General features: G+C 36.8%; 1 protein-coding gene across 3 annotated transcripts in view; it reads left to right on the forward strand.

The window, feature by feature from the left end:
• The first annotated feature begins 827 nt into the window (after window positions 1-827).
• Window positions 828-13,805, forward strand: part of LOC117296152 (dual oxidase 1-like) — a 32,604-nt gene continuing 19,626 nt past the window's right edge. The window contains exons 1-8 of one of the 3 annotated variants that reach the window (XM_033779031.1): window positions 828-1,139; window positions 2,116-2,178; window positions 3,839-3,988; window positions 9,724-9,768; window positions 10,428-10,520; window positions 11,543-11,704; window positions 12,061-12,263; window positions 12,796-13,015. In XM_033779031.1, the coding sequence (XP_033634922.1) occupies window positions 1,073-1,139; window positions 2,116-2,178; window positions 3,839-3,988; window positions 9,724-9,768; window positions 10,428-10,520; window positions 11,543-11,704; window positions 12,061-12,263; window positions 12,796-13,015 (1,003 nt within the window). In that variant the 5' untranslated portion in view covers window positions 828-1,072. The remainder of the gene's footprint in view (window positions 1,140-2,115; window positions 2,179-3,838; window positions 3,989-9,723; window positions 9,769-10,427; window positions 10,521-11,542; window positions 11,705-12,060; window positions 12,264-12,795; window positions 13,016-13,805) is intronic. The other 2 variants (XM_033779032.1, XM_033779033.1) reach the window with 2 other exon arrangements.

Raw genomic sequence — 13,805 nt, forward strand, 5'->3', positions numbered from 1 at the left:
TGAGAAACGGCTCCGTCTGAAGTGACGTATTTCCAGAAAGAAGTAATTGTTCTCTTATTTGATTTCGAGACCTCAGATTTAGAATATGAGGTTCCGAAATCAAGCATCTGAAAGCACACAACTTCGTGTGGCAATGGTGTTTTCTTCCATTGTTATCTCCCAAACTTGGACGACCAATTGATCTCAAATTTTCACAGGTTTGTTATTTTATACATTATTTTGAGATACACCAAGTGAGGAGACTGGTCTTTCACAATTCCCAATAGTGTCCACTGCCTTTAATTGTTTTTCTGACGTTCATCAGCCATGTGTACACAATAATGTGCATGTTGCATAAATTGTATGCATTCTCTGTCGCATATGCAACAACTTTTGGAAGTTTGTGTTGTGAAACAGCATCTGTCAAAATTCATTAAGAGTATTTTGTGAAAAGTTGTTTATGCATTTTTGTTATCAACATGTTGCATTTTCTGTGAAGATCTTTTTTATGCAAGACAGCATGATGAAGGCAAAATTATTGCGAAAGTTTGAACGAACGAGCTACTTGCATGCTGTACCAAAGGTTGAAGTAGAGTCGAATGGTTGTTTGTAGTACCAATTACTATGGCGTAACTAGGAATACACTCAGTGATTGGCTACACATGTATAGTTATTCATCAGTGCCATCTAAGAACTACTTTTTTAAACTAGCAAACCGCGTAGGCCTCTACATACCGGATATTACTTGCTTGTATGGATCAGCTCTAAAGATTATAATGAATATTCATGAGTAGGTGTAACTTCTTTGCTGGTGATTGTTTGGGCCACACACACACACCTAGCAGTGCGCACGGTCGCAGTTACTTGTTGTACAGCAAAAGGATCAACTTTAGAGGCAGAGAAAACCCATCGCAAAACGCAGAGCTAGAAACGCAACACGTCTGCCAGCAAAACAGTCCACTTTTGAAGCTTGGCAGTAGGACTGGAATCTTGCCGGTAACTTCCAAGATTTTCGATCTGTTAGATCTGTTTTTAGATTGGGAAGAACTCTGCATCGTTTCTCAAGAGTGACGTTGGCTTGCAGGGAACCACCATGGCCCGCTGGGCAGTACTGCTTCAGTTATGCTTGGTGATGTACTTAGGAAGTCGGTTATGTGTTGGTAAGTGTACTTTTGTTGTTGTACAAACAGAATCGGCACTGCCTCTTACCAAATGTATTATAAAAACACTTGTAAATACTAAAATATAGTCTATTTCTGAACATCCCCGTTAAAAAATACAACTATCTATAGGCCTAGGCCTAACGTCACCGCTGGGTCGAAATAATGAACCCGGAAATACCTAAAATACTTTTTGTTTGCAGGAACTGAATGACTTGGTCGTTTTTCTGTTTTCAGAAATAATTCATGTTCCCTATTATGAGTAATAAAAGTAGAACTACCTAGTTTATTAAATTACCAAAGTTGTTTTTTTTGTAATATGCAAGGTTGTGAAGGGTGCCGGTGAGACGGGGGATTCAAAATTATTCGGCAAAAATGCAGTGAGAAAAACACATCTTGTGATTATAACTTCTTGTTACTTATTTAGAAGTTTTGTGTAACAAAAATACCCCGAAACAGTTTCCTTAGTAAGGTTAAGGTGTGTCATCTAATATAGAGGACTTGTGCCATTTCCTTGTAGGCACGTATCATGGCATCATTTCCGCAAATTCAACACCGTTGTACACACTGTATAACTAGGCCTATATGTATTGTACATACAGTGATAGGAAATTCAGTTCCTGTTGCGCACACTTTAAATTGTTTTAAGGTGGTCTTCATGTTTGTTTCCAAATGATTTCAAAATTAATCAATTGGTCAAACTAAGAATTAGGTGTTGCACACACCAAAACAGCTTACCTACCAACACGACCTTATGGTTGGTGACCAGAGGCATTTCGATCCTGTTTTATCTTTTTTTAGAAACATTGACAACAAAAGTTTGTATCGTTGTTTGGGCAGTGTGTTTCGACATAATCGAAAAGGGTGTAGAGAACACAATGCACTATAACCTGTCAAAAGCTTGGTAATAGCTAGGTATTACTGGTGGTTGTCATTATTTTGATTTGAAAAAGTGATTCGATGATTAAACCAACAGCCCAAAATACGACCGAATCGGCAACTACAGAGGAGGACTTCACCTCAAACGCTGCTACGAATGGTACCGAGGCAAATCATTTAATACTAAGCCTTAACTTTGCCTAATGTTGCTTGGGCCGATTCTCGCCGCAGGGGCATTTCAATTTTTAAATGCTTTATTTTCTCTGTTCGAACTTTGGATGAACTTTGACAGATGATGGAAAACGAAACGTACACAAACTTTCGCATTGCACGGACAATGCACACGAAATGTTACATGCACGTTTTGTGTGAGGTAATATCGTGAGCCGACAATGGTTCATGTTTATAGTTATTCATAAACTACCACTTACCATTTACGAATTCCTTTCCGTGCACTATAAAGGGGACTATGAAATCTTGAATCAATGGAAATTTATATAATATATTCATAATCTAATTTGGGTATTAAAATCGGCAGAAATTCGGAACCAGCATCTTTTATTTGACTCGCTGCCTCAAAATCTTGTGAAAAGTTAAGTGTTTTGTTTATGTTTTTTTTTCTTTTCCCCCCACCTCTTCATTTGAATGGTTGTACATTGGGTTTTCGTTCTTATTCATTTTGTACAGCAACCATCAACTGTTACTCATCAAAAGCGACGTCATGTCCCGAGTGTTTAATTCGCTGATTCTGGAAATAACATCTTTAAAATTATGTTTTATTTTCAGTTCCAAAGTTTACTTTGTGCTTTTTTAATTATAGTTTCAATTAAACGATTGCAGAGGGAATTTCAGCATGTTTTCAATTAATACGAGAGTTGTTTTTAGTGTCTCTTATCAAAGAAATTAAAGGATCCCCTTTAGAAATAAATTACTTTGATATCTGCAGTTTTTAATTTGATGCCACATTTTGTTCATTATTTACTCACTATTTCTTTTCAGCATTTCACTCGAACAAAGCACGGTTTTTATTTACGTTTGGGTAGATGGACGGTGTATGTGATTGGTCCATGCTGGGGTCAGATGATTTGAGCCAAACCTGCTGGGGTTGTACAGAACCAAGAATAATACATGTGATTTGTTTTCCCACAAATAATGCGTCGAAAATGGTGCTGCTACTTGTAATGGCTTTATTTTGATTATTACGTCAGCCTTTGTTAAGTTGTATTAAAACATGTATTTAAGTGAACGTATACCTTTGGTTTTGTGGACTGTACGATTGTTTTAAACATATATAAATGTAGACATACATTAAAACTACGGGTGAAAAATTCATATCAAAAGTGGTAGCGTTTTGAAGATATATATTGCCGAAAACCCGGAGCGGATGTAGTTCACGCAGTCAAAACAATCCGTATTTGGAATTCACAATCTGAGAAACAATCGCCAGTTACGATTACCAAACGTATACCTTCCCTTTAAAACCCTTTTTAAATGCTAAAAAGTACTCTAGCAAAGGGGAATCTAATAGGCTGCTTGGGAAGAACAGCATATTGGGCTACCCCTGTTATTATTTGTTATTTGAAAAGTGACCAAATTGTTTTCTAATACTTCAAAGATTATTAGTTTTATTATAAGTTACTTGGCACCGTGTGCATTTATTTTTAGGGTATAAAAAACGGCGACTATTTGTTTTAAAATGAGGTATCAACGTGTTTCTGCCAAGCATGTTTCTGCCAAGCACGTTTCCTGCAGCGCTCAACATAGTTTGATTGTCAATACATTAAGCCGTAACGATTTATCATTATTATTGTCTTCGTAAGCACAAACCACGACGGATGCAACCACCCTAACAACGGTGACAGGGGAGATCCCTTCAACGGCAGAAACAGCACCAACTGCACCTCGAACTACACCAATACCACCGACGCCAACCTCCTCACAAGCAAGTGGCAGCCAGCAGCCACCAACAGGTCATAGTTAATAATTACATCGGCATCATTTATCCATCACACAGGTTCTTCGTAATCATTGCTGCTCCGTTAATTTATTCTTTTCAGTTGCATTGCTTGGTTAGGAACCAGAATAATTGAGTAGATGATTTCATAACATTTGAAATAGTAATACACCAATTAAATTTTCAGTTAAACATAGCATAAGCAATGCTGTACATTTCTCCAATAAATTCCGCGTATTTTTTTCCGTATTTGAAAGTCTACTTAGTTATCTGGTTCAAACTAATGCTTTTATTTACCTTTGTTTACCTTGCTCCATTAAACAAAATTCAGCTTACAAATTGTTTTATGTTCCATGTTTATCATTGTCATTTATACAAAGGTGAAATTAGCTTAATCATTTGTGCTGCACGTTAAACTTTAACCATACCTTCATCACTTTCAAGGTACCAGGAATCATATTTGTCACCTACCCCTTTCCTCAGCAACCTGGACAACTGTCTAAATCCTGAAAGTCCCAGTCAGTACAATAATGTCACTTTTAGTTTAAATTAGTTTAAATCTGTTACAGTAGGTCTACTACCTTTTGGAAAATGTTTGGAAGTAAGAAAGTTTATATGAAGTAAAATAAGTTGTTTCGGTGAAATAGGTCTGAAGAATCACACTCCATTTATGTTAAGTCCCGTTACCACGCTACACTATTATTGGATAGGGGCTAATGCGTTTTTATTTCTGCATAAACCTCCATGCACTGATGTAATGAGACCATGAAACAAAAACCGATTTCCGTGCCCCAAATCCTAACGAATTGGTTTGTTCTAGGCCTACCAGTGGCCTTTCTGTCCATTCTGAACACAATTCTGGCAAATTATCCCGGTCCAAATAGAGTAAAGACCACGGAGGAAGGTTTCCTGACCATGGAGGAAGGCTTCCTTCCTCCACGGTAAGACTAAGAATCAGACGGAGTGTGGGCACTTTGGCACTTTGGGGCAAATAGGAAATAACACGTGACCGTCTCCCGATTAAACCTTTGACGTCATCGTTGTGTCTCACCCTTAATTATGATCATCCAAACGCGATCGTTTCCCGTTCAATTGGCTTTGAGCCAGCAAAACGAAAAGCAGCACGGTTTGTTTCGCCGATGCTGGACCTGGATGTTTGGAAATCGACTATCAGATATTCTTAGTTTTTCTTTAAAGACACTGGACACTAATGAAAATATTGTCAAAGGCTAGTCTTCTAACTTGGTTTATCTCAACATATGCACAACAATAAAAATAAAAAACCTGTGAAAATTTGAACTTAATGGGTCGTCGAAGTTGCGAGAAAATAATGGGAAAAAAACCTTTCAGATGCTTAATTTTGGCACCTTGAAATCTAAACCTGAGGTCTCGAATTCAAATTTGAATGTTTTAGTGGAAAATTACTTCTTTATCGAAAACTACGTTATTTCAGACGGAGCCGTTTCTCCTCCATTGATTGGTAATAAGTAAGTTGTTATGCTTATATTTTACCAATAGTGTCCACTGCCTTTTATTTAATATGCATGCACATTATTTTTTATTTAGCATGTCAAACTCAGATGATGTCTCGACTTAAAGGCAGTGGATACTATTGGTAATTACTCAAAATAATTATTAGCACAAAACCTTTCTTGGTGACGAGTAGTGGGGAGAGGTTGATGGTATAAAACATTGTGAGAAACGGCTCCCTCTGAAGTGCCATCGTTTTTGAGAAAGAAGTAATTTTCCACGAATTTGATTTCGAGACCTCAGATTTAGAACTTGAGGTCTCGAAATCAACCATCTAAACGTACACAACTTCGTGTGACAAGGGTGTTTTTTCTTTCATTATTATCTCGCAACTTCGATGACCGATTGAGCTCAAATTTTCACAGGTTTGTTATTTTATGCATATGTTGAGATACACCAACTGTGAAGGCTAGTCTTTGACAATTACCAATAGTGTCCACTGCCTTTAAGGAAGAGTTGGATTTACTCGCTATGGGACGTTCATGAACCATTTTAAAGTCGCGGTCCGTTTGTCAAAGGTGATACGGTCCAGTGACGAAAAGATCGAAACATAAATTGATCTCAGCTGACTAATAATCCAACGCATGCAAAGCTCTTGAAACTTTACTTTACATATATTTTGAAGTTTGTGTCTAGAATGTTTAACAACTAAACTGAAAATTGATTTTAACGGTGATATGCAAAACGTGGGTAGTTTTGGCCTATCTAAACTATAATTCATTATTATGTCAAGTTATTTCCTTGTAGAGGGCATACACGCTATCAAGAGTTTTGATTATTGCTGTATGAAACAACATAATTGTGCAGTACACCGACCTTGGCATGCAAGTTAGGCCGCGTTAGGCCTGCAAGTTAGGCCGCGCAAATATGCAGCATCAGAGTCCAGCATTCTCCAGGAGACGATCAAAGCATACTGATCCAGAAGACGATCAGAGCATACTGATCGAAACGTTCTTTTCAGAACCACCTCAACTCATTTAGAGATTATTACATGGTGTTACAGCAAACTCTTCTAATCTCCACCATGCAAAGTTTCAAATCCTACTCAAATTTGTTTACAAAACCTGGGAAACCCGATGTCTGTTTTACTTTGCTTGGAAATTAAGTGTCTTCCTCAATGATTCATACACTTTCCCTGACAGCACAGCATAAATGAAATATTAAGAGTAGACTCATTAAATATTTTAAACTAAACAGAAAATGAATAGGCCTGCTGAAATTCTGTCGGAAAAAAACCTTCCCGTTCAATTTCAGCGTCAGATATTGATTCATGATTCAGTTTATGTGTTCTATATATCGTTACGCTGTCCTGTCTGGCAAATTGTGTAAATCGGTAGGAAACACATACATGTAATGTCTTATAATAGTTTACATAACATATCCAGTTTAGTGTGCGGTGTTGCACGTATGGATGGCTGTATATGCATACATGTACATGTATAATCGAGACAAGATGATCGATGTCAAAATGAGTGCAGTCTGTATTGCCATGTTAAAGGCAGCCACGCTAGTGTCAGCAATTCGAGCTTAACCCCTCAAATAAGATTTTTCGTTCATGCTTCCTGCATCGTTTTTTTGTGTTAATGTTGGAAATATTTGGTTGAGCTAACCACAGTACACCTATTTAGGTGTTCGTGCTGATGCACGAACACCTATTGTTATTGCTCTGGGTTTTTTTTCTTCTCCATCTTCCTTCTTCTTCCCGTCAACTCTTATCTACAGCATAACTCAAGATTCAAGCCAAACTGAACCTTGAAACTCACCAGACAATTGAACCTCAATACGAAGACGGCACAGTTTTCATTACGTCATGATGACGTCATTAGGTGTCAAATTACAGGGTTTTTAAAGTTGAAAAGGGACCATTTTCGTTTTGCTGTATCTCAACGAATATGAAAGCTATGATGTTCAAAGTTTTTGCATCTGATAGACCAAGACTGGGGCAACATTTGAAAAGTTAACGCCAAAATCGTACGACCTTAGCATCCGGGTCGTTACCCTGGGTCGAAGTTCACCTTCGGGTTTTTTTCGTCAAAAAACAACTTTCGAGCTTTTCTACGGAATAACTCAAGATTGAGATTGAATGGAATGTTGAAACTCAAGAGATAGTTGAACCTCAGTATCAAGACAACACATACTTAATTACGTCATTATGACGTCATCGGGAATTGAATTACGTTAGATCAAAGTTTAATATTTGTAAAAATCATAACTCAAAAACTATGAATCGGATTTTGACAATCTACACATCATCGGATAGATCATTAAAAGTTGGACAAATGCTTCACAAAACACGTAAAATATTTTTAATACTTCTAGTGCAAAACAAAATTTGAAAATTTCATAAAATCTTATCGTATTCATGTTTTTAAAACTACTGATCATTTCAACGTAATTTTTGTTTCAGATTGTAAAACAGCAATCCCGCTCAATCTTTTGCACAGAAATAACAAAATGTGGACCTTTACATCAGTCGAAAAGGGACGTCAAAGCACCTGTTGACCCACGCGTTTACCCCATTTTGATCAACAACGCACGCTATGTACGCTATGCAGTGCAAGCGCGGGAATTCCCAAAAGTGCTCTCTTTAGTCCAGCGAAAGAGGGCGCTGTAACGTTTTTAGTAACATCGAGCGCTGAGTGAATCGCGCGCGGTGAAGTGCAGTAGTTGAGTAATAATGAACAACGTCTCGCACCAAAACTACAAGTAGGAATACATATGCATTGATGTTATAAGATACATTATACACCTTCAGATAGTCCATCACATAATTATAAAATGTTTACAAGTCATACATCAGCTGAAAGGTTTTAATGAACTAGTCAGGATCTACACAAATGAAATCAGTTTAAACTTGGCTTCTTGTTCAAACCAGAGGTTGAAAATAATTGGTCAAAGAAAAATAATTTCACAACCACACATTTGATTTTTTTATATATTTATACGTCATTGGGTAGGTATGTAACAACTTAAGAAACGATACACAACATTGACTATTAAACCTTGACCTCCAGTTAAACAGGAAGATGCAGTTAATTATTTGAAAAAATATTACCCCAGAACCAGAAATTAGTTGTTTATTATCTGAACGTCGTCAGATAAGGCTTTGAAAAACATTACTAACGCTATAATTTGTGACCTGACAAAATTGTCTTCCGGTTCAAACCGGATGTTTAATAGGCCGTGTCCGAAACGACGACTTCGGCTACAGCTACGTCTAGATCAGCGCGTCTACCAGTGTTTAAGAATAGGCAGACGCGCGCGATCTAGCCGTAGCTGTAGCCGAAGTCGCCGTTTCGGACACGGCCATATTTGAAAAAAATCATAACATCTGAACCATACATTGGATTTTTTCAATCTATGCATCATCTGAAAGGTCTTAATAGACTTATCACGTGCTATACAATATGCGACCCTGTTTGACCTTGACTTCCAGTTAAAGTTGGAAACTGATATATAATGTTTAAAAAATAAAAAAATCCTAAACCACATGATTTGATTTTTATCATCTATACGTCAAAAGAAAGAACTCAAAAGACATCACCAACGCTACCAAGTGTGACCTCATTTGACAGTACCTTCCGGTTCAAAACGGAAGTTGAAACTTTATATTTGAAAAAATCATAACTTCTAAACCAAATATTGGATTTTTACAACCCATCCATCATTTAAAAGGTCTTAATAAACTTATCACGCGCTACATAAAAAGTAACCGCTATTTGACCTTTTATCCGATGCAAACCGGAAGTTGGTGTTTAATTTGTAAAAAAGTCATAACTCCTTAACCAGTCATTGGTTTGATGAGGTAAAATGTTGTCACCAATTCATTCACTCACTCACCACGAACACCTTGTTTTTGTAGTAAACAAAAACTGTACATGTACCTCTAGTTTAATTCTTGTTATAGCATTTTAACTGAGCTATTTATGCTAAACTAATGTTTCTTTCTACATGTTGTAGTAAATTTCAAGGTAGGCAAACATGAGACCATACGAATTGTAATCGACATTTTGAAACAGTTTTGAATATTGAAACTGTTTGTTTTTACTTTAAAATATTTGAAAATAGTACTAAATAATAAAATGCATTTTTCCACTTACTAATATTGCTGAGATGTTTTCACTATTTTCATCCAACAGTCACATGGAAAGATTGTGATATAACAACTGAAGGTTTTGACTTCGATTGTTTTTAAATGTTTTTACATCTTTTTCTTTACAGCTGATGACTCGTCTCTAAGTGAAGCACAACGCCTACTGCTTGAAAGTAAGATTATTGTTTTGAGATTTGAGTGCATGCAGTATAGAAAAAGCAGAAAGACTGAAATATCATGTTTAATGTATGTTTTGAGGCAAGACTATTTTAGGAATGTTTGTTTAAACTTCATTAGTTATACAAAAAATGTCAGCTTAATTTTGAAGACTAAAGATCAGACTGCACCGATACCAAATTTCAGTTTTTTTTTCTTCTGTAACACTGTAATGACACATATACTTAGATAATGAGTAGGGTACATGTAGATGGGTATACTTTGTTTAAAATAAGTTGATATGTCGAAACTCCAGACCAACACAAACTCAGGCTCAGTACTAAAACTTGACCACCTAAATGTAATGAATTCTATACAGATTGTTTGTACAATTATGTTTTCTAAAAATACATGATGGGACTGGATGTCATATGTACAAAAAACTTGTGATTATCCTGACAACGAAGTACATTCAACTGCCCAATCTAGGTTTTTGAAGAGTTAAAGACGTTTCAATAATTCCGTTAATTCTTGGGATGGGAAACAATTGTTAAGTGATTTTTTTTAAAAACTCTTTTGTTGGTTATTTGATTGGGCTTTTACTTTGTTTTGGGGCAGGGTCATGTTACTTTAATTTATATTTGCATAAATTTGTTTTTATGAATTTGTTTTCCAGGGGAACTCGACATCTTTCATTATGAAGAGAGAGAATATGAAGGATATGATGGTTGGTACAATAACATGGCACATCCTGACTGGGGAGGCGCAGGTAATTATTCAACACTCTGCATGCTACATTATTGTTTGTTGTTGTTGTTTAAAGGCAGTGGACACTTGGTAATTACTCAAAATAATTATTAGCATAAAACCTTACTTGGTAACGAGTAATGGGAGAGGTTGGTAGTATAAAACATCGTGAGAAACGGCTCTCTCTGAAGTGGAGTAGTTTTCGAGAAAGAAGTAATTTTCCACAAATTTGATTTCGAGACCTCAAGTTTAGAATTTGAGGTCTCGAAATCAAGCATCTGAAAGCACACAACTTCGTGTGACAAGAGTGTTTTTTCTTTCATAGTTATTTCGCAACTCCGACGACCAATCAAGCTCAAATTTTCACAGGTTTGTTATTTTATGCATATGTTGAGATACAGCAAGTGAGAAGACTGGTCTTTGACATTTACCAATAGTGTCCACTGGCTTTAAAGGCAGTGGACACTATTGGTAATTACTCAAAATAATTATCACCATAAAACCTTTTCTTGATTACGAGTAATGGGGAGAGGTTGATGATAAAAATTGTGAGAAACAGCTCCCTCTGAAGAGACATAGTTTTTGAGAAAGAAGTAATTTTCCATGAATTTGATTTCGAGACCTCAAGTTTAGAATTTGAGGTCTCGAAATCAAGCATCTGAAAGCACACAACTTCGTGTAACAAGGGTTTTTTTTCTTTCATTATTATCTCGCAAATTCGACGACCGATTGAGCTCAAATTTTCACTGGTTTGTTATTTTATGCATATGTTGAGATACATGCTGTGAAGACTAGTCTTTGACAATTACCAATAGTGTACACTTAATGTTTTTCACAAATGTTCGATGGAAATCTGTCTGAAAATGAAAAATCAGCGTAACAAGGGGTTATATAAAACATTTCCTAGAGAAGTTGCATACAATAACATGTTAATTTTTCTGCAAAAGTAACAACTAGTCCGGCCCCTTTTTTTCTACATAAAAAATACATATGGCTACTGTACTTAAGGCTACTAATAAGTTTCCTTTTTGTTGGTTATAACAGAGCTTCCTTTGACAAGACGTCTCCCAGTTGCCTATAGTGACGGGGTTTATGCCATGGCTGGAAAAGATAGACCCAACCCCATAAAGATCAGCGAGGCTGTCATGCGAGGAGCAACAGGAAAACCATCCTTTCTCAACCGCACTGCATTCATGACTTTCTTTGGTAAGTTGATGCACTGCATTAATGACTTTCTTCGGTAAGTTGACACACCACATTCATGACTTTCTTTGGTAAGTTTGACGTATGCTTTTGAGAAAAGAAACAATTCAACTTGTGTCAGTACACTGATCGTAAAGTTTCGACCATGCCATATAAATACTAGTTCCAGTGGCAACGAATAAGCATTTAAAGACCCCATAACTCACAATTACATTTTTTTTTATTGCTGCAATTCAGAACATAACACTTCTTCACTGTTTTCTTATTTTAAAGTGACCACCTAAGTTGCAGAAGCTTCAAAGGTTGATTGTATCTTGTATTTATTTAAAACACATTTGTTTCTTCAATTTTGTTAATAGGACAACAAGTTGTAGAAGAGATCTTAGATGCTCAACGTGCTGGCTGCCCTCCAGAATATGAAAACATTGACATACCCGAAGACCATGAATACAGAGAGATGACCAAGGATAATGTACCTCATGGTGAAGTGAAATATATTCCATTCCTTCGAACTCGCTACAGTTTCAACACTGGGTTCTCACCCAATGTCCCCAGAGAACAGGTGATTAATTAGGATTCCGATTACAATGTATTATACAGACAGGGATAAGATCCATGTGGTGTACATAGGTGGGGCATACCTTCAGAAACAACTACCTGCTCAATCAAACAGTGAACAGCCAGAACACACCATTACCTTTTCTGACAATTCAAAGCTCTCAACTTAACGCTGACCCAACCCCTCCTCGGCACATGACTCTCTGGGTTCACATTTGGTAATAAGAGTTCGGGTGTAAATCATCACATTTCAGATGTGCACTATTACCAAACATTTGTTTAGAGGATTACATTGCTGTTATGATAGATTTGTAGTTAACTAAATTCAGCCTCAACCAACAAAAGTAAAGTAAAACAAAGAATGATAGACTAAAACAATTTTTCTATAGTTTCACATCTCCACTTTAAGATTTGAAAAGAATGATAAAGAAATTACAGCCCCTCTCTTATCCCTCAGCCTCTCGGAAGTAAAGCCTCTCGGAAGGAAATTTATTAATTTATGTGTGTATTAATTTGTGTTCATGTGTAATCTATAGTTGAATGAAATCACACCATGGATTGATGGTGGACTGGTGTATGGAACAACTAAGGCATGGGCAGATGCATTACGTTCATTTGAAGGTGGTCGTCTTGCTGATAATAGCATGAATGTTGAAGGAGAGGAAGGCTTCCCCGAGGAGAACACCCTAGGTTTGCCAATGGCTAACCCTCCAGCGCCTGCAGATGCCGTGCTCAAAGATGCCAAGAGATTCTTTAGTAAGTGTCAGGCAAAAACAAGTTTCATATACTAAATTCCCCTGCACATTTAAGTTTTAAATCTCAGCCCCAAAGTTGAATTGTTTTAACTGCACACCCATTACCCTTTTTTCACTTGAATTAAAAACTGAAGGGTTCCTACACATGAAACAATTGCATTTCAATTTAGCAATGTTTGGGCAATGTAGGTCCAATCCACCGCTGTTCCTTAAATATACATTAATTAATTGAGACAACTGCCCTGAGAAGAGTTGAGTTTTCTTGATGTTTTTTAAACTGGAATGGGTCCTTCCTTCGGTCCAGAAAAGGCACTACTATTTAATCACCGATGTAATTTGATTAGTATTTAGGAAAATGCTTTTGACACCTTGATTCTCATGGGCCAGTTCTCCTTCATTTGTTTTTTCTCTGGAAGTTTAATGAGTTTAGTACTTAAGAAGAAACTATAAATAAATAGTAAACTTGCGGGTACAACCATGTGTAAATCCCTTAGGGTAAGTGTTGGCTCTGAAAAGAGCCAGTTTGGTCTCGACGTTTCGAACAGTATACTCTGCTCGTCTTCAGGAGAATGCTGGACTGCTGGCGGTGGTGAAGTTTAAGTAGTACTGTTAGCCAGCTTTAAACCTCTTAAGTATGAACCACTTTGAGGAGAAATATATAACTTTTCCCAGCATTAAATTTAAACCTACAGTACTTTTCTCCAGAAGACAATCAGAGCATACTGATCGAAACGTCGAGTTGAAACCAACGGTTCTTTTCAGAACCACCCCAACTCATTAGAGATAGTCAT

The sequence above is a fragment of the Asterias rubens genome, chromosome 10 (assembly GCF_902459465.1).
Source record: "Asterias rubens chromosome 10, eAstRub1.3, whole genome shotgun sequence".
Classification (NCBI taxonomy): domain Eukaryota; kingdom Metazoa; phylum Echinodermata; class Asteroidea; order Forcipulatida; family Asteriidae; genus Asterias; species Asterias rubens.